General features: G+C 53.1%; 1 protein-coding gene across 1 annotated transcript; it reads left to right on the forward strand.

The window, feature by feature from the left end:
• The first annotated feature begins 4,539 nt into the window (after positions 1-4,539).
• Positions 4,540-21,971, forward strand: TMLHE (trimethyllysine hydroxylase, epsilon). Its single transcript, XM_075763768.1, has 9 exons — positions 4,540-4,682; positions 4,910-5,147; positions 9,840-10,021; positions 11,281-11,457; positions 12,205-12,484; positions 13,582-13,701; positions 16,788-17,024; positions 17,743-17,881; positions 18,983-21,971. The coding sequence occupies exons 3-9, from the start codon at positions 9,841-9,843 to the stop codon at positions 19,112-19,114; spliced, it is 1,266 nt and encodes a 421-aa protein (XP_075619883.1). The 5' UTR covers positions 4,540-4,682; positions 4,910-5,147; position 9,840; the 3' UTR covers positions 19,115-21,971.
• The last annotated feature ends 225 nt before the right edge of the window (positions 21,972-22,196 follow it).

Raw genomic sequence — 22,196 nt, forward strand, 5'->3', positions numbered from 1 at the left:
TGGTCCCGTGAGCTGGTGAGAACAGCGCTGCCTGTCCGAGGGGGAGCGGAGGCAGCGAAGGCAGCTGGCAGCACGCGGCCCCAGGCTGACCTAATCAGAGAGAAACTGTGACGTCAGGCCGGGGGAAGCGGGGTCCCGGCCTTTCCCAGGCTCTGCCGTGCTCCACGCTCCGGTTCCCTGCCAGTTTATCGGTCGCTGGAGCACGACCAAGGGAACATCGGCCAGGACAGAACAAACAAACATTCGAGTTTGGGCTTCCTTCCTTCCTTCGAATAACTAAAAAAAAAAAAAAAAAAAAAAAAAAAGAGAGAGAGAGAGGGGGAATTAAATTAAATTTAAAAAAACCCCAACTCTGAAACAAGTCAAATAAATAAGCCTTTGTGTTTCCATGGGGACGTGATGCATTCTTGGGAGTGGGAGCTCAGGGAGAAGTAAAGCGGGAGCAGTGAAGCCTGTGACACCACAAGCGGCCCCGTGGGCAGCCCACCGCTGCGCCCGCAGGGACCCGGCATAGCTCCCTCGGCTCCGGTCGCCCTCGGAGGATCACCCACCGCAGCCAGGATCCCAGCCGCAGCGCGGGCTTTGCTTCGGGTGGTAGCTCGCTTTCTTAACACGGTTGCGTGCTCCTGGTTCTCCTGCTGGGCTCTGATCCCTCGTTCCTCTTGAAATCAGTGACCAGGATCGCTGTAAGAGACAGATGTTTAGAGGTGACTTTAGTGCTAAAAGGCGCCGCGAAAGGAGTTAGGAAGAGCAGAGAGGCTCAGCCCCTGATTACACACCAGAAAATCCTGCTGGATCTCAGGCCCCTAACACACAGCCACGTCTCACCAGTTGATAGACTAATTAGGGGGAAGTCCTGCTGGGTCGAGGTTGGCTTGCTCCTTCTACCTCATCACAACGGCCCTGCAGCAGCGCGAGGGTAGGACCAGCGCACCCTCCTCTCCCTGACCTTTCTAAAAGGTCCTCTGGATTTTCCTCTGATCCTGCTGTGCTGTGTCACCCACGTTGGGTTGTGTCGAGTTGGGCCGGGTTGCATCATTTGCGTTGGGTTGTGTTACGTTGGGTCATTCGTGTTGGGTTGTGTGCTTCTCGTTGGGTGGTGTTATGTCGGGTTGTGTTACGTCGGGTTGTGTTACGTTGGGTCATTCTCGTTGGGTCGTGTTATGTTGGGTCATTCATATTGGGTTGGGTCATTCTCGTTGGGTCGTGTTATGTTGGGTCATTCATGTTGGGTTGGGTCATTCATGTTGGGTTGGGTCATTCTCGTTGGGTCGTGTTATGTTGGGTCATTTATGTTGGGTTGGGTCATTCTCGTTGGGTCATGTTATGTTGGGTCATTTGGGTTGAGGTGGGTCATTTGCGTTGGGTTGTGTTGGGCTGGACAGTGACATTCAGGTTGGGCTGGACGTGCATCAAAATGAAACAGTTCCTACACCCACATTGACTTTTTTCAGCATTTTTGTCCTACGGACCATTTCCAGGAACGTCCCCTATCTGCTCAGCCACCCTTTGTTCTCACCGCTCTTGTGGAAACTGCCACGTTTCCTGTAAAACGTGAATTCCCTCTCCTGACCTGCGGAAATATCTCCCAATTTTTGTCAGCGCAGAAGCCACGTACAGAAACCCGCGTGTGCCCTGCACGTCACCGAAAGCACCGCCTGCAGCCGCACCGGCAGCGCCACCTCCCAGACATCCCGCGAGCGAGGAGCAGAGACTGATTTCTTGCACGATCCGTCAGAGAGGGACAAGAGAGCCCGATGGAGGATGCATCTGTAGGATGCGGAGTCACTTTCCTCCGCGCGTGGCGATGGGCCGCTGACCTCGGAGCCCCGCGGCGCAGGAGCTGCCGGCAGGGACTGGCAGGGCCTTTCCCAGGCCGAGGGCTAATTCTGTACGCTCCGGGCCGGATGCGGTACCTCGTCACCAGAACCCGTTAGAGAAGGGAAGAGCATTGTGTGGGATGTTGCTTTTTTTAAAACCGTTTGTGACCCCGGGATGAGCACGCGAGTGAGAGCTGCTGCTGGAGGAAGCGGGGGGGGGGGGGGGCACAAAATTCCCAGATCCCAGCTCTCGCTGGGAAATCCCCAGAAAGCTCCCAGGCGCTTGCTTTCCCAGCACACGAGGTCCCACGTGCCGGGACCAAGCAGCAGGTGCACCCGGGAGAGGCGGCAGCTCTGCCTGCCCCTGCCCACGCGAGCCAGCGCGTACGTGCCAGCAGCAGGAGCTCGGCTCTGCGGGGCACAGGAGGGATCGCAAACCCCAGCAAGCTCCGGAGACCGCGCTGCACGTCCCGCAGGGCGGCTCGTCCGAGAAACAGCCCTGCGAACCACAAACCGCCGGACGTCCTGATGCCGCTGCACTGCCCGAGGGATGGGCACTGCCCGAGGGTGAGGAGCACGGGGCCAGCCATCGCCTGCGGCCACACGGCCGCTGCCTCCTCCGGGGAGCCAACACCAGGGCACGCTTGCGCCCCAGCAGCCCGGGAAGGGCCTGCAACAAATTCTCATGGAGGCCAGCCGAGATGCCTCCGCCATGAGCTCACCGAGTGACTAACTTGTTTATCTCCCCCGGGAGCTGCACCGAGATTTTGGGAAGCGGCAGATCCCTGCCAGCTCCTCTGCCTGTTCCAGGCGCCGCCCCCACCCCTTTCTTGAAAAACACTCTCGGAAAACAGACACCTGCGGTGACACACCACCACGTCCCCTCGCCGCGAAGGCTATCGTGGCAAGCGGCTGGCTTGCCTCTTGCCCAGCGAGTGTGATGGCAGGGAAAGTGGAAGGACTCAAAAAAGGCCTGAATTTTGGAAAACGGGGTATGGAAATTAGGGCACTGCACAGATACCACCCTGGGGAAACCCGCTGCTTCGCTGGGGCGGTTGTCGGGAGCACGTGATCCCCAGCAGCTGCCTGTCACGGATGTGGCCCCCACCCCAGTGACCCCTGTGGAAGCAGGGGCTCAGCACCGCTCAGAATGTGTCCGATGGGCTCGGGGGGGGGGGGGGGGGGCAGTGGGGCTGCCCACTTTGGGAGGTCCTGCCATCCCCACTGCCTGCCAGCACAGCTCGTCCCCAGGGATGTCCCAGGACACCCTCCAGGTCAGCTAGCGACCTGGGAGCCCCCGCAGGGAGGAACGGGGTCCGGGGGGGCTTCTCCTCAGCACCACACGTGCAGCACGGACAACCGCCGACAGGACGGGGCTGCACGGCACAGCCACCCGCTTCTCTACAGAAACACCACATTAAAGCACACGGCTGACGGGTTAAAGCGACCCACGCCTCAGAGCTTCAGGTGCCACCATGGGCCGTTTATTCTCGCCCCACGCTGCCAGCCCCGTGCTCCCGCTTTCGGATCCGGCTCCCTCCAGACCCCGGCCCTTCTCCTGCCCCGAAGGTGCTTCGTGTCAGAGGCAACCCCCAGGCACTTGGGAGCAGAACTGCTGTCCCGGGGGACCCCGCTCAGGGCAGGGTGACCAGCAGCTCCGGCTGGCAGAAGCCCCAGGGCTGGGAACAAGCCCCCAGCGAGGCGGCGGGAGGGCGGCGGGGCCGGGGGGAGGCGGCAGCCGCCACCGCCGGGATGAGGCGGCCCTCCAGCGGGCGGCACCGCTGCCTGCCAGGGCCCGCCGCCCGGCTCCGTGCCTCCCCTCAGCCTCCCCGCCACACGAGCCGGTGTTCCAGTGCCGTCAGACGAAAAATCAGCATTTTAGCGTTTTACACCCCAAAAAGTCCTGTCTGACACACACCACACACCCCCCCCCGGCCCGCCCCGCGTCGTGCCGGCAGCTCCCGAAGGCCCGGCCCCGCTCCACGGCACGCCTACGAGCCCCCCCGAGCGCAGGCCGCAGTGCAGGCCGAGCGGAGAGGCCCTGGGGCTGCTCCGGGCCGGGCCCGCCGCTCCCCCCGCCCCAGCTGGGCCCAGACCCGGCCCCGCTGCCACCGGCAACATGGCGGCCCCGCCGCCGGCCCGTGGCCCAGCGCAGTGCGCATGCGCCGCCCTCACGCACCCCCCCCCCCCGCGACGTTCTGTGCTGCGGCGTGTCTCTCTATGGTCTCTGTGTGTGTGTGTGTCCCCCGCGGGGCGCTCTACGCTTGAGGAGGTGCAGCGCTTCCTCGCTCTCCCGGCAGCGGCGCTCACGGGCCGGCCCGCCCGCCGTACGGCGGGAGCGGTGAAAAGTGCCTGCGCACAGAGGCTGTCTCTAGAGAGGCTCCTGCCGTCTCCACGCTCTCAAGACACCCACGTCTCTATGGTGCCTGCGGCGCTCTATCCGCCCCCACAGAGCTCTATGGTGCGCGCGGCGCTCTACACGACGGCCTCCCGACGCTTTATAGCCGTGGGGGCCGCGTTCTGTAGCGTCTCCCGCCGCCGCCCGGTGCGGGCCGTGCCTTGCCCTTCTCCCGCTGAGCGCGGGGCTGCCCCGGCCCCTGCCGCCCCCGCGCGTTCTTCATCCCGTACCGTCTCTATGGGTGCGGGCGCTCTACCCCGCGGGTCGTTCTCTATGGCGGGCGGCGCTCTAGCCCAGCCCTCCCGCCTTCGGTGGTGCGGCTCCGCCCCGGGGCGGCCCGCGGCGCCGTTTGACGCCGCCTGAGGCGGCCCCGGCCCCGCCGCCGCTCCCCGGCCCGGTCTGGGGCCCGGTAAAGGCGCTCGGGAGGAGCCACGGCCGGTCCGAGCTCCGGGGGAGCTGCCGAGGTGGGTCGGGGCCTGAGGCGGGGGGTCCCAGCTCCCCGGAGCACCCGGCTCTCGTACCGGGGCTGCGGCCGGGCCGGGCGCTCTCCGGGTCTCGTCCTCCCCCTCCCGGAGCCCGCCGTGCCCGGAGCTGGCGACGTGGGGGCTGCCTCGGCTGAGCGCCCCAGGAGCTCAACGTGCGGTCTGTACCGTGGCTTTTTCTCTATTTATTTACTTTTTGCCTTGAAAAGGTCAGCGAGACCCCGACCGAAGAGCCTGTGGTTCCTCCTGAAGTCCGCGCAGCAGTAAATGTGTAAAAGCCTTCGAGCGGCGTTTGCGGCCTGGTGGGTGCGGGGCCCGGGGCAAGGCAGCGGGGAAGAGCCGTGGCCGCCGGTGGAAGCCCTTGGCCGGTTGTTCGGCGTCCCGAGCCCGCCTGAAGCCTCGCTCCATCGCTTCCCCCGCCTCAGCCCCGTGTTCGCACGGTCCCAGGTAACTTTGGCCGACGCGGAGTTGGGGTAGGGATTGTTGGATCCCCATTAGCCTGGGAGCGAGAGCCTGCAGCTCATGGGCAGAGCTCTTTTCTCTCCTTCCGTGATAAAAAGACAACCCCTCCCTGCCCGGAGAGCTGCCTGGCTCCTCTCTGCCAGGGCAGGACCCAGAGCGGGTGAATAAAATGATTTAGTGAGAGTTTACCGCAATAAGTATCCCTGCGGGGTATGTACCACGAGGGCTGGTTGCTTTGCTGGGAGAAAAAAAAAAAAAAAAAAAAAGAGTTAAGAGCTTGTTTCTGTGAAGCTGTGCAGCCCGAAGAGGCTTTGCTTTCAGATGGATGAAGTAACTGCAAACGGGAGACTGCAATAAAGTTACGGGAAGGGGGGTCTGGAGTCAGGTGGTTGGCGTTAAAGGTGGGGTGAGCAGATAATTACCTTTATTTCTTGGAAAATGAAGTAGCTGTGAACCTGGTGGTGTCTGGGATGTCTTTATTAGCTCCTTAATTTAATTGAGGTCCCTTGTGGGGAAGGGCTGGAAGGGGAATCTGATTCCTGACAGCTGAGATCTAATATAGTTGTCTGCCGCAGCAGAGCAGTCTGCGGGGGGGCAGGAGCCTTTCTCAGCAGGGGACAGCCAATCTGCCTTTTGTTTCTTTTGTAATTAATAGGTAAGCTAGGTCAGCTCAGGCTGTTTAAAGGTTTAACTCTGAACAGCCAAGCACATGCCTGCCAGCCCGGGGGACTTGGCCTGCCACGGGGTCTGTCACCTGGGGGAGCGTACTTCGCTCCTCTTGTTCTGGCACAGCCCTCCAAGGCAGCAGCTCTGTCTCGGCCTTTGCACGCTCCTTGGGGTTTTTATCCGTGTTACCTTCGCTCAGGCAGTGGCACTGTGTGGTGTTCGGGTACGTCTTCCAAAGTGGATGGAAACGTCGGGCTAAATGAGCCATGTGTAGCCCAGAGGCCAGCAGGATGTGTGCCCTGTCTGAGATCTGCGGACAGAGTATTTCTCTGGCTGCCTCAAAAACCAATTTATTTTCTCTTTTTCTCTCTCTCTCTTTCGGAAGGCCTGTTGTGCTGCTGAACTTTCCTATTTCTTATGGATCAGAAACTTTTGCTTTAGCCAGGTGCTTCTAGCCATGAAAAAGGATGTGTGAGTGTAAGCAACTGGATGTTTGGAAATGCTTAATGAAAACCAGATGATTTTTTTCAGATGTCAAATGAGCTCGAAAAACAGGCTGGACACGCTGTCACGGTGATGAAACAGGTCTGTTCACAGCACCAGCAGTTAGGGCACCAGAGCGGCTTCCCTAGTGCCAGCAGGCCAGCGTCACTGTGTTCCTGGAAGGTTTTGGCTAAAAGCTGGCTAAAGACCACAGACTTGTGTGGTTTCTCCTTCCGTGTACGTTTTCATTGCTGAAACTATTTGGTTACTCATTTTTCTAGCTCAGTGTTTTTCTTTGCTCAAAATGGGAATTGTGGCTTTTTATCAAAAGCCAGTCTTGGTTACTTCAAATGCCTCTTGTGTCAGCAGGGAGATGAACCGCTGAAGGGCCAGGCAGGAAGTCTCCTGGACAGACTAGCCCCTCATGAGGCCCGCTCTTCCTTCCTCCTCTTTTCACAGCATCTCTCCTCTCTTTTTATCTCAAGAGATTTACGGTAATTCCTCAAATCATGATATATTTGAGTTTTCACCTATAATGTCTGCATGGGATTTTGTCTTGCTTGGGCAGACTTGGTAACTGAACGTCTCTCCCTTCTCAAAGTCCACTTGTGTTTACATGCAGGGTAGCCTAGTGTCTTCTTCCTCCTGCCCTTTGTTTTTGAATTTTGAGGGAAATTTTGTCTTGAAATCTCTGAGCTGCTGCATCTCACTGCTGCCCAGTGGACTGCATGTGGTCTGGACAACATAAAGATGAGAGGCATAAAGGTGAGGTGCTCACATAACTGATTCCAGCCAGGAGAGAGCTGTTAGTTCTGATTAACCAAACACAAAGGCAGAATGTAAATCCTCTCTAATCATACAGACTCTGTTGTTGTTGTTTTCAGCTCCTCTTAGTTTTAGTATCTCTTGGAAAGATTTAATTTAAGGCTTCTCTGTGAGTTGTTTGTGGTGTCTGCTTGCAGCCAGAACAGCAGAAAAGCAAGAGGTCTCCTTGATTAGATTAAATATCTGGGTCACTTACCATTACCTGTGTTTATTCTCTGGTAAGTTTTGATATTGGAAGAGGAGGAGATAAAAGGAAACATGTGCAGAAAGAGATAACTGTGGCTGGAGCCGCCCCAGGCAGAGGCCACCTTCGAAATGGATTTGTAGCCGAGCTTTTCCCGTCAGTTTTGGGTCCTGTGTGAGGAGACACCAGGCGTGCGCAAACAAGCTTACTCCTCTTTCCCCTGCCCCATTCTTGGGTTAGTGGATGTCCTTGATATCCAAAAGCCAAACTGGACAGAGTCTTCCCTCCTGTGTGTCTTTCTCAAAGAATAATCTTAAGCTTTGTGAGTCGTAATGCTTGGGTCAGGAAGTTAAATCACTTTTTAAGTTTTGGAAAGTCAATAAACATCATAGTCAGCTCCTGGTTTACTATAGCTGTAGATTTTCTTCACTTAGTTATTAACTTTGCATATCAAATTTGGCTAATTCTTTTTCCTATACTACATTTTCAAAGCTGGGGGAGTGGAGAGGGGTGTCGGAAAGCATTCCCCCAGAACTTAGCATTGGCATTTCTACAAAAAACTGATGTTCTGGCTGCCTGGAGACCACCAAAGGGAAAGTCGTTGTTCTTGTGTGTCTTCAGATGCCTAGTAACTCTGGCTCAGGCTCTGTAAGTTCTGCAGCGCCCCAGTTTGTCTGTAGTGAGAATGCTGGAGTCCTTCAGGATGTCACGGCTCAGTCGGCATCGATGAAGAGTTTCCCAGTGGTGTTTGAAGTACAAGGTCAGCTGTGCTAGCAGAGATCTCAGTTAGGGCAGGTGTCAGGCAGCAAGCAAGGAGCTCCCAGTGCCTCCCCTCCTGCTACGTGGAGCGAAACATCAGCTTCTGGTCTGAAACCAGCTGACTCGCAGGACAGCCTGGTTCCCTGCAGCCTGCTGAGGCCTGAGCATTGCATTTTAGCAGCTGCAGAAATCAGAAATTCCAAGTTAAAATCTTTCTGCAGCGCTAAAGCTGTCAGTGAGTTGTACACAGGCTGTGGCCAAAACCTCGCAAAACTGTATTTTATTGTATTCCTACTTAACAAGTTGTTGTCTGGGAATACGGCACCTCTGTTGATTTTATTGTTACTACCAAGTTTTGAGATCTCTGCGCTGAATCAGCTATGAAGTGGGGAAGGAGGTTGGACAGCCAAAGCCCCAGTCCCTGTACTTTTCAGATAAGAAAATGAAGGAAAATCAGAAGTCCAGGATAAGAAATGCTTTCTGACTCTGTATCTTATCTAGTGACACTGCGTTTCTATCCACTTCAAACCAAAGTACTGTTAAAATCCTGCTGGGTTTAGACCTGAGCTCTAGAAATTAATAAACATGACAGGACATTTTGACCATGGCTTCATATCTTAAAACTTGCAAGGTTTTTGCTCTTTTTATGCTGAAGAGTTGTTACAGATCTCCCTCTGAGAAATTGCTTTCTAATCTCTAGCCTAAAATTAACCACAGTTGGTTTCTTTTCCATGCCAGCTGTGTCCTTCAGCAGAAGTAAAGATCTTCCTCCTCCTCTTCATTGTTTTGCATACTTCTAGAACTGACCCAGTTACTGGGTTCCTCGAGTCCTTGCTTCTCTTACCAAGGTCACTTCACTTCCCTGATCCTTGTAGCTCTGTCCAGGAATGGTGAACTTAAACTGGGAAAGCCGGAGAGGGGACAAGACCTGCAGCTGATGAGGTTTTGCCAGTATTTTGCATAGGAGCATTGAAGACACAGCTGTCTCTCCTGGAATGGCTTTGCCTGATAAATCCTAGGATCTCATTTGTTTCTTCTCAGGACTGTTTTCTGCTGTGGTTTACAGTGGTCACAAAATAAGCAAGACACCTTTGTCCCTCCTCCTGTTTCCAGTTGATGTGCACAGATTGAATTAGCTTGTTTAAAAATATTCCTTGCGCCCCTAACGGTAAATTCCCTCTTCCTTCCATTACATGCTGGTTTTGAGGGCAGCAAGTTTTCACGTGCAACTTCACAGTCTTCCTCTGAGGTGTTGGTGATGTCTGCAAAAGTATCTGCTGCAGCTGGCCTAAACGAGGGCAAAGCGCCTGATTCGGTGGAGATTGCTGCGTCGTCTGCGTGTTGTTAACAGTAAGCGTGGATTGTAGGTGCTGGAAAAAGCTTGGCAGCATGCCTGATTGCGTTGTCACTGGGAGAATGAAAAAGTGACGCTGGTACTCAGGCTTGGCAGTGAAGGTGTTTTATATGAGACTCCAAACTCTGTGTTTAGTTATTTTTTGTGTCCAAGTGGTGCCTAGGAGGTAGGTGACTCTCTCCTCTGGTCAGGCTGCCAGTCATCGTGCCCATTTCTTTTCTTCCTCCCCAGTGGACTAGTTCTCACTCGCCTCTTTTGTCAGTTAAATTACAGTTGTGGGGATGATGCCACCTTTCCCAGAAGTGCTTATGGTGCCTGGCGTAGGAGCGCAGAGATCAAACCTGGGAATGTGAAGCAGTAGCACAGCCCAGTCACCTTGTTCTTTCTCTCTCTCCTGGCTGCTCAGGATGTGGTGCAGGAGGCTGGCATGTCTGTTCAAGGTGCCTTGCCGGCTGAGTGGAAGCACGAGACATCGCTCGCCATGGCTGCCCCGTGGCAGAAGGATCGTCCTCCCTCCTGCAGCTCGCTGGCATCACACAGCCCCGGAGTCCCTCAAGTGTGCCTGGCAGTTGCATGGTGATCATCTAGGTAGGTGTGTTGGGTGTGTGTGTACCTGCTTCTGAGTCTGTCTGGGGAGAGGAGTGAGGTTTTCCCAACCTTCTTCCCTGGGAGTGTATTTTTTATTTTCTTCTGAAATGGCCTGCCTTAGAGGGATGCACGCTGGAGTTCGTGTTTCATGTTACCTTTGGGAATTCCCAAAGGCAGGATACAGCAGGTCCGCTTTTGTGATCAACGAGGCAATGGTTAAATTGGAAATGGAATTGAGGGATTCCTGAACAATAACTGCATTGCCCTGCCAGGCACTTACTTTCTGTGTAAGGCTCGGGGCTCTGGCAGGCGGGGTGGCTGGCTGGTGTGTGCCCAGCTCTCTTGTCCCCACTTGTGCAGGTTTTCCCTAAAACACTGATGTGTGGACCACGGTCGTTGGAGCGGGTTTGCCTGCAGCCTCTCTGCGTGGCTGGATGACCTGAGCAGCAGGAGCTGGGGGGCATAAAAGCCTTTTTGATGGAAATAGTACCTTGCTGTGAGACTGCTTAAGGAAGAAGCAGGGAGAGTGTGTCTTAATGTGAAGTAACGCAGCAAGCCAGTTATAAATGCTGTCTGATGCTGCTTTCTGTCCTTCTGTGTCTGGAGGTGACTTGGTACCTGAGGCACGTGTTGCCCCATGGCCTGTTTGGTTTGGTCCTGTGTCTGTCTGCCTGGGGCTAGTTAGATGTTGGTACTGAATCACTTGTAAGCAAAAGGGAGTTGCTTGGTACTTTATCCAACGAAGTGGCCCCAAGAAAGGACATTGTTGTTGTCCCACTGCAAAGTGACCTTGGATACCTGGATTTCAAAGCTGAGCAGGAGGGACTCTCCTGTTGCCCCTGCTGGCTCTGACCCCCTTCTGAAAGGCTTTGAGTCTTGCTTAGCTGTTTTATTTGACTCTTAATCTGCATTCCTGTGCTGGGCTCTACAACTATGTACAGCAGCTGCTGTACAGCTCCGAATTTACTACTTGTTGGAGAGATGATAGATGTAAGTATGTGACCAGCATGTCTGTTAGCCGCGCTCCTTCCTGTTGCAGGATGAGATTGCCTGTAGATTGGTAAGAAGGGAGACCACGGCAAGAATGCTGACCGCCTGGCCTTCTGTGAAGGTCTTCTGCCTGGTCTTCATCCTGTGACAAGCTAGCTTAATCTATGTAAAGAGATGCTAAGGCTAACGGCCTCTGCACCCTCTAAGTGGGATCAGAACTCATGTGCTCCAGGCACCAGTGCATTTTTTGAGCCTGTCCTTCTTTGCAGAGCTCAGGTATGCAAACACACTGATGCGCTTTGATTTTGTCTGGCTGCGAGACCACTGCCGCTCGGCTTCCTGCTACAACGCCAAGACCAACCAGCGCAGCTTGGACACGGCCAGCGTGGACCTGGGAATCAAACCCAAGGCTGTCCGAGTGGATGAGACCACGCTCTTCCTCACGTGTAAGTAGCCAAGCGACTGTACCCTGTGTGTTTTACAGACCGCCAGCCCTGTTTGGAGGGAGCCTTCTTGATGAATCCCACCCTTAGGCTTGCTGGGAGAGGTCAGCCTTATCTCTAAATCAGTAGCTGTTTTGGGAAGAGATTTAGCTGTAAGCAAACTTTAAAATGTGTTCTTCTGAGCAGCACTGTTACTGTAAACATGCCTCAGTCCTAAATTTGTGTCTGTTTTTCCTCCCCCTTCCCCCCCAGCTCTTCTTGGGTAGAGATGTGTGTATCTGCAGTGTCTGAGTATTTTACTGGTTTGTTTGAACACTGCAGCGCTGCGGGTAGTGAACAGGTTGGTCAAGAAATGGTTGGTTTTTCCTTACCCTGTCCTATTTGAGCTGGTCTCCCTGATCAGAATTCACGTTTTCTGTCCTTTCTCCTCAGCTTCCCAGCCGCTTTCTTCCTTTTGTTGTAGCTCACCTTTATTTATGGGCTTGTCTTCAGTGCTTTACTTCTCCTTGGAGTCCTGTCAATAGAAAACAAAACCGCTCAAGTTGAAGCGCTTAGCTCTGGAGTCATTGCAGCAAGGACAATGCTTCTTAGGACTTGTGGCCTTAACCAGATAATATTTTGGGTGGCATCAGGGTGCAGCCAGACACGATTAAAAGGGTGAGGACTGTCCTAGACTGATGATTGCACTGACCGTGATCTGGGGCTGTTCCGTGCGATTGTGGTGACTGTGTCCCTTCTCCCGTTTCAAAGGGCCGGACGGGCACGTGACGCGGTATGGGCTGGAGTGGCTGGTGAAGAACAGCTACGAGGGGCAGAAGCAGCAGGTCATGCACCCGCGGATTCTCTGGAATGCAGAAATTTACCGCCAAGCCCAGGTCCCATCCATCGACTGCCGGAGTTTCCTGGAGACGGATGAGGGCCTGAAGGAGTTCCTGCAAAACTTCTTGTTATATGGGATTGCTTTCGTAGAGAATGTCACTCCCACCAAAGAGGACACAGAAATCTTAGCGGAAAGGATCAGCTTAATCAGGTAAGTGGGGCTGCCCTGGGAAGGGTAGACTGTTTTCCTTTTGTTTGGAAAGGTGCTGCCCTCTTACCCCTGTATGTTGTGCACTGTGGCCTGGTTTGCGAACAAAAGGTCTGGGTCTTCTACAGCCTCTGGCCAGCCCACTTGAGCTGAGATGGAGTATGGCCCTGTGGGATCTGCCCTCTTCTTAGGGGAGAGCCTGGAGTCGCTAGGTTATAGAGCTGCCTCGGGAGTGTGTGAGGACTTTAGTGACAGCAGGACTGCACAGAGGAGGGACTGAAGGATGTAGCCTGTCTGGGAAGACTTGAGCTTTGCAAGGAGAGACATTTCCTGTTATGACTTGAAAGGTTAGGAGGGCAGCCCTGGCCCTGGGAGCCAGGGAGATCAAAAACAATTTGTAGCTCTTGCTAAATGAAAATATTGAGAAATGTTTCTTCTGTGTTTGTTTAAAACACACCAACAGCATGGCAAGACGGGGTTTGAGTTTCAAGTTTTATCCAAGCTGCAGAAACAGTTTAACTTGCCTTGGGCCATTGGAAGAGGAGGGATTTCTTTTAATGAATAGTGACCCTACGTAGAAATGAGGGGCTCCAAGGAATAACCAGCCAAGTTCTTTTTCCCCTCACCCTGTAGCCCCTGAGCACTGTTTGTCCTTACCTTCTGTCTGTCCCCTTCCATGTGGGTTGTAGGGGGGAGGTGGGAAATGCAGGATCCTAAGAGCAAGAAATGGGATTATTAGGCAGCCCTGTGGCGGGTACAAGCAAGGGCTAGCTGCGCTCTGGCAACTCCTCATGTCGCTCAGTGGCTTCCTTGATTTGACTGGGACTGATGTTTGGTGTGGAAAGAAGATCCGTGTTTGTGGAAGGGAAGCAGACTCATGGCCATCAGCCTCCTCGAGGAGGAAAGGGACAGACATTGAATACTAGAGGAAGCATTGGAAGCACCATCTCTTGACAGCCTGAATTTTGTTAAGTTATTCTGCTTTAATTTACTCTGTACATAGGATGAAGGGGAGTAGCCTCAAATGCAGGACAGGGTCAGCTTTACCCACCGCAGTGATCCCCGCGGTGCTTTGTGATAACCGCCCGCCTCTTTTGCAGGGAGACCATTTACGGTAGGATGTGGTACTTTACCTCCGACTTCTCTCGGGGAGACACTGCCTACACCAAGCTGGCTCTGGATCGTCACACCGACACGACCTACTTCCAGGAGCCCTGCGGGTACGTGATCTTGCTGGTTCACAGACACAGTGCAGAAGGCAGGAGCGATTCGCAGTGGTGCCGTTTCTAGCAGCATGGGCTTCGCTGTCTCCCATGCTGCTGATGGGATGTACTTCTGCCAGTCGCACAGCAATTCTGGGTCCTCTCTGATCCCTGTGGAGCAGGGTAGTCTGTAGATCATCTTTCTTTCTATGTTTGAAACTTCTAGGTCTTCCAGAATGCAGGGGATGAAGGACTTGGCTGTTAGATAGCTGGCTTGGTATCGTTGTGGTTCAAGTAGCTTTGTAGCCACAAAGGTGGCTCAGCGCTGTAGTCATTTCTGTGCTACCCCGAAGCTCCTCTGGCAGTCTGTTCTGAAATCACCCTCCTCAGGCTCTGAAGTGACTGACACAGCATTCAGCCTCACAGAAAGAAGCAGTTCATTTGTCTTTTGGGTACCTCTGGCAAGGCTCAGCTCCTCCTGCAGCAAGTGCCCCATACCAGCTGTTGTCCAAAGGTGCTGCAAAAGGTTGCTTTGACTGAATCCTGCTGACCTGGGGCAAACCCTCCTCACCCCCATCAGCACCGTCGGTTTGGCTGGCTGAGCTGGGTTAGCGGTAGCCTGCGAGGAAGGAGGGAGAGCAGCTCACCTTGGCACAGCCTGCAGCAGCAGTCTCTGCCCTCCTGAGCTGCGAGCGGCAGCGATGTACGTGCCGTGCTCACGTATGCTTTGTGCAGTCGCTCTGCTTCAGTTCAGACAGGTTGGGGTTTGCGTTCTGGCAGTGGTGCAGCCCTGTAGGTAGGCAGAAACTGGGCTTCCCCAGCCCTTCGAAGTTCACCCGTGTCTGTGCTTTCAAAAGCAGTTTGTAGCTACAGCGCTGTTCCTCAAATGCTAGTTTGCAAACTGCTTTTCTGATATAGCCTCTGGGCTGCGAGTTTTACGCACAGCTGGAGAAGGAAAGGCAGCAGCCCTGATCGTGGTTCACAGTGAAGTGCAAGAGACTTAGGCTTAATTTCTAGCTTAATTTTTTTTGTCTGCTTTCATTTCAATCAAGAGGGGAATCATGGGGAAATGGCCTGGGGGAGAGCTGATGGAAGTACTGTGATCTGCTATGGTACTGGGGCTACAAAGAGAAGTCATCCAGTCCACGCCTCCTGCCCTGGGGCAGGATTAGCTCTTTCCAAGTGAGGCTGTTAACTTGTTAAACATCTTAATGGGAAAGGGCTGTGGTGCAGAGCTGTAAAAGCAGGGGAGGACAAAGGGGCCAGACCTGCTGGCTGCATGTGGATTGGGGAGCAGCCCTTCAGACCAGTAGCGTTCATTCTGAAGCAGCTCGGTGTCAGGAGCAAGGTAAGTGGGTTTTAGTGTGCTCTGCGGAGCTGGAACTGTATGCACAAAGGTACTGCCACATGCCTCAAGCCAGATCTAGGTGGATTCCCTGTTTTCAGTGAACTGACTGCAGAACCCGTGTGCTTTCCTGACCTGCATGGGGTTACATGCTTGGCTGACTGGTTTTAGGAGCCTGCAAAATCTTCCCCAAAATCAAATTAAAAAAAAAAATAATTAGTAATCAGAACTTCAGCTTATAAAAGACCTTTGATTGAACTGCTTGGTGCCAGAACCATAGAGCTCATTACCTACTTTTATACCTTTCTTTTCCACTTGGAAGGGTTCCCTTCAGGTAGGTGTAGTCTCATCTGCAGTCAGCTGAATTATATCAAGCAATGACAGCATGGGCTAAATTGGTAGGGCTAACCATTAATGCTTGCAGTTCTGCAAAACCATAGTTGTGCAGGAAGAACATGAATTTCTGGCTTTCCTGAGCCCCCACCTCTGCCAGACATCCCTTCTTCCCAGCCTGTTTCAGACTTGCTTTCGAAACGCTTGAAACAATCTTTGACCTGCTTCTAAATGAAATGAGGGGTTTTTCAAGAAAGATGTGTTCATTTCAATGTCTGCTTTCCCCCACTGCTTTGGCTGAAATTGGCCAAATCTGACAAATCCGAAGTTACATTACTGCAAAGGGTAGAGGATAGAAACTCCCCAAGCTATGGGAAAGACTGCAATGTTCTCTCACCGGCTGGGTACCAAAGAGCCTGCCCTCAGAAAAGGCTTCCTAGGCACCCTGAGCTCCAGGAGGAGATTGTTACCTTTGAGGCACAGTGTCCTTTGCTCCCATGCTTGTGGGCTGACTTTGTAATATTATCCTGAAACTGTTGTGGGGATAAGAGCGGGTGGAGCCGAGAGGGTCCTGCCACCATCGCTTGCTGTGGGACTGGGTTAAGAGAGATCAGAGGGTAAAGGCTTTCCCAGAAGCTCGCAATTAATCTTCTGACAAGTGAAGTTGGTACACTGCAAAAATTGGGAGTAGGTGGCTCGAGGCAGCTCCTGGGTATTTGTTCCTAATGGCACGAGGCCTGCCTTGCTTGGATGCAGGGAAAGAGAAGCTTCAGAGAAGTAATAGGACAAAAGCTGGGTTGGATGGCTTCCCACTAGGGAGGGGACATCCCTGGAGGCAGACTCCTCACTGGAGACTCCTCCGCTCCAGGCTTTCCAAAGGGTCTTTAATGTGCGGCCGTGAAGGGTCTCCTGACCGCCTGGGGAGACATGATGTACTGCCTCTGAGCGAGAGTCACCCTGGGCTCCCCTCCTAGTTCCTGGAGAACTCAGCAGGACAACCAGCTTTTCTTTAACTGTCCTCTTGTTCCAAGATGTTCTAGGGAAGTTAGTTTTGTGCTTTTGAAGCTCTGCATCCTACTGCCTGGGTGGACTTTGGGTGACGCGGGCCTGATCTTACACCTCTTGAAGTCTCCCAGACTCACAGCACTTGATGTGGGAGGTGGTGTAGGCAGCTAGCACTGTTCTTGGAAAGTGAAATGTGTGAGGATGGGCCTGAAGAAACAGCAAGTACAGCCATTTCTTGCTGGTCTGTCTCCATTCCGTGGCAGGTCTTAGAGAAATAAAGTGTGTTGCAAGTACGTCTGTCGCAACCATCAGAGAAAGGTTGTGCATCCATCTGCGTCTGTCTGGGTCCGTGGGGAGCACCTTCTCCTCACAGGACAGGCAGCCAAGGTCTTTTGTGCTCTGGATTCTCTCGCCCATGCAGCATCCAGGTGTTTCATTGCCTGAAGCACGAGGGCACGGGCGGGCGGACGCTGCTGGTGGATGGTTTCTACGCGGCAGAGCAGGTTCTCCGGCAAGCCCCCGATCAATTCGAGCTGCTCAGCAAGGTGCCGCTGAAGCACGAGTATGTTGAGAACGTGGGAGACTGTCACAACCACATGATTGGAGTTGGGCCGGTTCTCAATGTCTATCCCTGGAACAACGAGCTTTATCTGATCCGGTAATATCAATGTGAGGCCTCTTGCTTATGGGGAGGAGGGGGGATTGTGGCGGATGGTAGTGGTTTTCCAGAAGATATCGTAAACTCAAAACCAATGTATGTTTATGGGGCAGGGGTGAAACCACAGAAACATAGTACGTTTCCTCCTGGGCTGTGCATTGCTGCTTCAAAGGAAGTGTCAGAACCACCGATAGAAAGATGCGTGTCAGTGCTGAGCTTTGATTTGTCACTCCTGTCATCCTTCCTTCAGCTGCCTGCCCTCATCTCCTCTCATGTGAGAGGCAGTACAATTCGGCTGTTCTTTGAAAAAGCCTCTGGAAACTAGCCTGGTGCACAGGGAACGGGGAGAGCGGAGACTGGCCCTCTTCAGAGGAAATTCGGGCTGCTTTCTGAAACTCCGGCTTGGCTTAGTGCAGGAGGCTGTCCAGCACTGCTCCGCACTTTTATTCTGAACAGCTCAGTCTTGCCTCTCGCTGTGGCGCATCCTTCCATGAAAACACAGCGAGAGCAGTTTTACACTTGCCAGTAAACTCCTCCTTGGTCCCAGTGTTGTGTATTCTCCTGAAAGTCCCGCACTTGCAGCGTAACCTCCCTAGTCGTCTGCATAGCCTCCCTTAAATACTGACTGATCCTACGAGCTCCTGAGGTTCCCTTTGGAAATACCCGGCTGTGCTCCTGGAGCCACGTGGGCGGTCTCTTATCTCCTCTTTACTTCTAGGTACAATAACTACGATCGTGCTGTCATCAACACTGTGCCTTACGATGTCGTGCATCGCTGGTACGCTGCTCACCGCACACTCACCACAGAGCTCAGGAGACCGGAAAACGAACTGTGGGTCAAACTGAAGCCGGGCAAGGTAGGACGTGGAGCTGGGAGGCTCCTGCGTGTTTGGTAGAGGGAGGGCGGCAGGGCGCTCCTTCGGACGCGCAGGCTTGTTAGGACTGAGGTGAATGCTTCAGGCAAGCTCCGTATGCTGCAGTTTTCCTCTTTACAGCTGGTTTAAGGTGCCCTGTGTTGCACTACTGGCATCTGGGGGGTGTGTTCCTACTGTCCTAAAAGACTAGGGGCTTCCAGATAAGGCAGAAATGTTTAATTCAACCCCTGCCTCAGAGGATGTTTGTCCCAGCTGGGGGAGAAGAGGAAGATCTTTCCAGTCACTGAGATGAGGACCCTCAGAAGCAGAGAGGCTGGGAGCACTTAATGTTCAGCCTCTAACTTCTTCTAGAAGAAAATATAAAGGTGTGGGAAGCCGAATTTACTTCTGAGGTTATATTTGAACCCTTACATTGCTAGTGGATCGCAAGAGACCTGGGCTATCCTCACTGTCCCAGAAGTGGCTAGTACGCCTTGGTACCGACAGGAAAAAGCTCTGCCCTGTACCTGGAAGGTTGATGCTGGGTGCAGCTTTGGAGGAGCTTAAAGAGCCAGAGCCACGGTTGTAGGCTTGAAGGTGTTACGGTGCATGGCTGCTTCAGCTGCGCCTGCTTGAAGGGATTCTAGTCCTGTAAAGTCTAGATTCAGGCTGAGCCCAGGGCCCCAAAAATTAAGCAGCCCAGCAGGGAAGATGATCATATCGGAGCCCCTACAGCTCTCTGTTCCCAAGGACGCCTGGGGGGGAGTGGCACACACAGGCTGAAGATGGCCGGTTTCTGGTACTGGTGAACTATTGCACAACCTTTCCAACAGAAAAGCCAAGAAACAGCCCAGGACGTATTTCTGGGCTTTGCTGGCTGTCATGTTTTAACTTGTATTAGCAGCAGAACAAAACGCTGGCTTCAGGTAAACCAGCTGTGCCGATCAAATGAAACATCTGGCTATAGTCTGATGTGGTGAACAGGAAACAGGACAGGTCATGCCTGCTACGGCAAACCCTTACTTGCCCTTCCAGTCCCAGGGACCTCCAGCCCTGGCCACGGTGGTTTCCCTTCTTCTGATGGTCCTTTCTCTTCACCTGCAGGCACTGTTCATAGATAACTGGCGCGTCCTGCACGGACGGGAAGCGTTCACAGGGTACCGCCAGCTCTGTGGCTGCTACCTGACGAGAGATGATGTGCTGAACACCGCGCGCTTACTGGGACTCCAAGCGTAGCCCAGACCACCCTCCATGGAGAGGCAGTTGGACCTCCAGCACCACCGTGCTGGTGCATCACCATGACCGAGATGTTGCACATACCTCAGACACCTCCACCCTCTCCAAGCAGTTCTCGGTGCCCGCTCAGGAGAGGGAAAGCCAAAGGTTATGGGAGCTTTATGGGATCGAATTCTGCCTCTGAGCATGGTCGGCTCTTGCTGTCTGTGTACCCAGCCTGGTCTTTCCAGTCAGTCTGTCCTCCTCAGCTCTGCTGACACCACGGGAAGTGCTCCCAGCACCTATTGATGTGTAGTGCTCCTCCGATCAAGTGCCTTCAGGATTTGAAATATTTGCAGTTTTCCCTGTTGTTCAGCCTCTTTGTCAGCTGGCAGTCCTAGTTTGTTGGGGTTTTTTTGGCAGAGCAGAATGGAAATCTTTGGGGTCTTGTCTCACCCCAGGCTGGACTTAACCCCTTCTAGAGAAAACAAAAACCTACTGTCCCTATTTGATGAAAACTCCACTACTCAAACTGAGGGCTGTTGGCACGTTTCAGGGACTTCTTTCTTCTTAAACCCACTGCGTACCCCTGTAACAGGCACTGGTACAAGCCGTGCCGCTTGAGAGGTGGCCGGAAAAGAGAACCTGGTATAGTTAGGGTATTTCTGGAAAAGTTTAGGCTAGAAGGAAAGGGGGAAGTAGCAAGATCTGCATGTTGGGAAGGAGAGATGACTGGGTTAGATGAGAGATGTATTTCTCCATTTCCTTGGCTTCCAGTAATGTAACGCTTCTGTTCTTTCTGCCTCTTGCGCTGTGCTTGTAGCAAGGGCGACGGCTCAGCAGCTACAGTATTTGCTGGCAAATTTCCCACTGTGCCTGCCCTTTCCTCTTTTCCAAAGAAGGAATTTGTGTTCGTTTGTCACCACACGGGCTGCTGGATGAGGCTGACCGTTTGTTCGGGGTTTTTCCCAGATTCCCCCGCATACGGAGGTAGCGAACGCAGGGTTGCCTCTCGGCTCCTGTTACCTGGGAGGATAAACTAGAGTCTGGCACACTGAGGGCGCAGTGTAAGGAACAAAAGCAAATCCAGTCATTATTAGAAACATTGGTATTTTAGAAGCAGAAGGGGATTTTAGGATTGGTTTATCTTTCATTCTCTTGTATCTTTGGGGGTGTTCACTCCTCCGATTGGACCTTAAAACAGGGCTGGTCCCTTTTACTCCTGGCTTTCCTGTGCAAGCAAGGTGCTTTTGTGCCCAAGGTACAAGTGCAACACAGATGCATATGTGCTAAACTTGCTGCCCTCATTTAATCTAAATACTGACAGTACAGATCCTAGCGTTGAGATACTCTTGAAAGCTTCTCCTCACGCGGACTGAGCTGCCTGATGCTGTCTCTCGCAGTATTTCCCGCCTGCGGTGAGCCACCGCTCCAGTCCTCAGGGGTTGAGAGGGGTTTCCGAGCGAAGGCTTGGCAGGAAGCTGTTGATCAGAGGATACGTGAGGAAGTGAAACGCGAGCGACGGTGGCAGGCAACACAAGCTTGAAGTAGCTGGCTTCTGTCAGGTACGTCTCCCAGGCCTGTGAACAGCAGCTGCGGACACGGGCAGGAACTTGAATTTTCCTCTAGGCTGAGCCTGTGAATTCCTTGAGCAGCCTGCAGCGCGTGTTCTGTTACTCTATCAGGCTTTTTGTTTACAGATTTTCCTTAGGTGCCAATTACACCAGCACAACTTAGATGTGAGGTTTTACAAATCTACATTAATCATGTTGAAGTAGCAAAGCACAGGGGTTACGTCCGCCGTCGCTCACGCACCTCAGTGCCCTGGGGCTGGTTTCACCCTGGGCTCCGGGCAAAGCCGTGGCCTGGAGCGTGGGGGAAGAGGAGAGGTGGTAACGAAAACCAGTCTCTGTGTTAGTTGACAAAGGAGCCTGATCGGTATTTGAAACCCGTGAGCACTGAAGCCCTCGTTCATATTATTTGAGGGTATCAAGGGTTCCTGAGCTCTTTGTGCCCCCCTGTCCCCCCAGGATATGAGGGAGAGTCCTTGGGTAATGTGGAAACCTTCCCTTGGTCAATGAGATTGGCTTTACCTTCCCCTCCTCGGGGGACCTCCGTCTATCGGCTGCAAGCTGAAAATCTGCCGCTACCCTGTGCTGGAGCATGCAGGACTACGGCTGAGCCCAAGGGAGAACTGGCCGAAGTGTATTGATAACATTGTCGTGACAGAGGTGCCTTTTTGACATGGAACGTGGCGACTGTGGCTCTGCCTCCGCAGCTGCTGCCCGGGGCTGTGGTCTGCAGACACTAAGCTCTTCTGAGCCAACTCCAAGCCACCACACTCCTCAAGGTGACTGTGTAATCTGTTTTGGGGAGAATTCTTCACAGTGAATGTAGAAGCAGCACACTTCCTCATAGGTGTTACTCAAACTAAATATTCAATAAAATGGGGAGCGGAGAGAGCTTTGTTTAGATGTTGTGTTTCACCTCTCCCCACTTCCCAAGAGGGCTAAATTCTTCCTAAGCAGCTTGTGAGCATCAACCCTTTAGCTGAAGGAACAGGACTGCTTGGCGTTGTTTGTGCTGTGTTACAGAGCGCGTTCTGTTTGCTGTAATGATACCGGAGCAGTTTCTGTAATCGAGCTTTTTCACTTCTTTCAGCCAATAAATGATGAACTGCTTCTTTCTCCTTCCCACTACCCTAGTGATCCAATGTGTGTGTTTAAGACATTTTCCAAAAGGAAGAAATCAAGTTTTCACATAAGTGATTTATAAAGTGGGTCAGCTTGGCAAAATGTGTATTTCAAGCAATGGCGAACTTGAAAATAAGTCTTTATGAACCTCAAAGGTGGAATAAACATGAGGAGCAGTAAATCAATGCATGTCCCTTGACTTCTCATTGTTCGTTCTTCCACTGGCCACACGATGGCAGAAGATGCAAGAAATGAAGATTGAAAAGTCAAGGAGGAGTCCCATCCCTTTGTGGGTTAGGGCTGGCAGCGATGCTGGTTCTCTTTCTTGCTGTCCCTCTCCTTTGAGACCCCCCGACCTGCCGTTCCTGGTTACGAAGGGCTGTGAGAGCCGCAGGATGTGATGGCTGTCG

The sequence above is a fragment of the Balearica regulorum genome, chromosome 11 (genome assembly GCF_011004875.1).
Source record: "Balearica regulorum gibbericeps isolate bBalReg1 chromosome 11, bBalReg1.pri, whole genome shotgun sequence".
In the NCBI taxonomy this organism is placed as follows: domain Eukaryota; kingdom Metazoa; phylum Chordata; class Aves; order Gruiformes; family Gruidae; genus Balearica; species Balearica regulorum.

What these genes read in the sequence shown, in the direction of transcription:
- TMLHE (XM_075763768.1), top strand. Translation starts at nt 9,841, where the DNA reads ATGTGGTGCAGGAGGCTGGCATGTCTGTTCAAGGTGCCTTGCCGGCTG. An exon ending in GAAAGGATCAGCTTAATCAG is followed by an intron (nt 12,485 to 13,581) that starts GTAAGTGGGGCT and finishes CCTCTTTTGCAG; the next exon opens with GGAGACCATTTACGGTAGGA. An exon ending in TCAAACTGAAGCCGGGCAAG is followed by an intron (nt 17,882 to 18,982) that starts GTAGGACGTGGA and finishes CTTCACCTGCAG; the next exon opens with GCACTGTTCATAGATAACTG.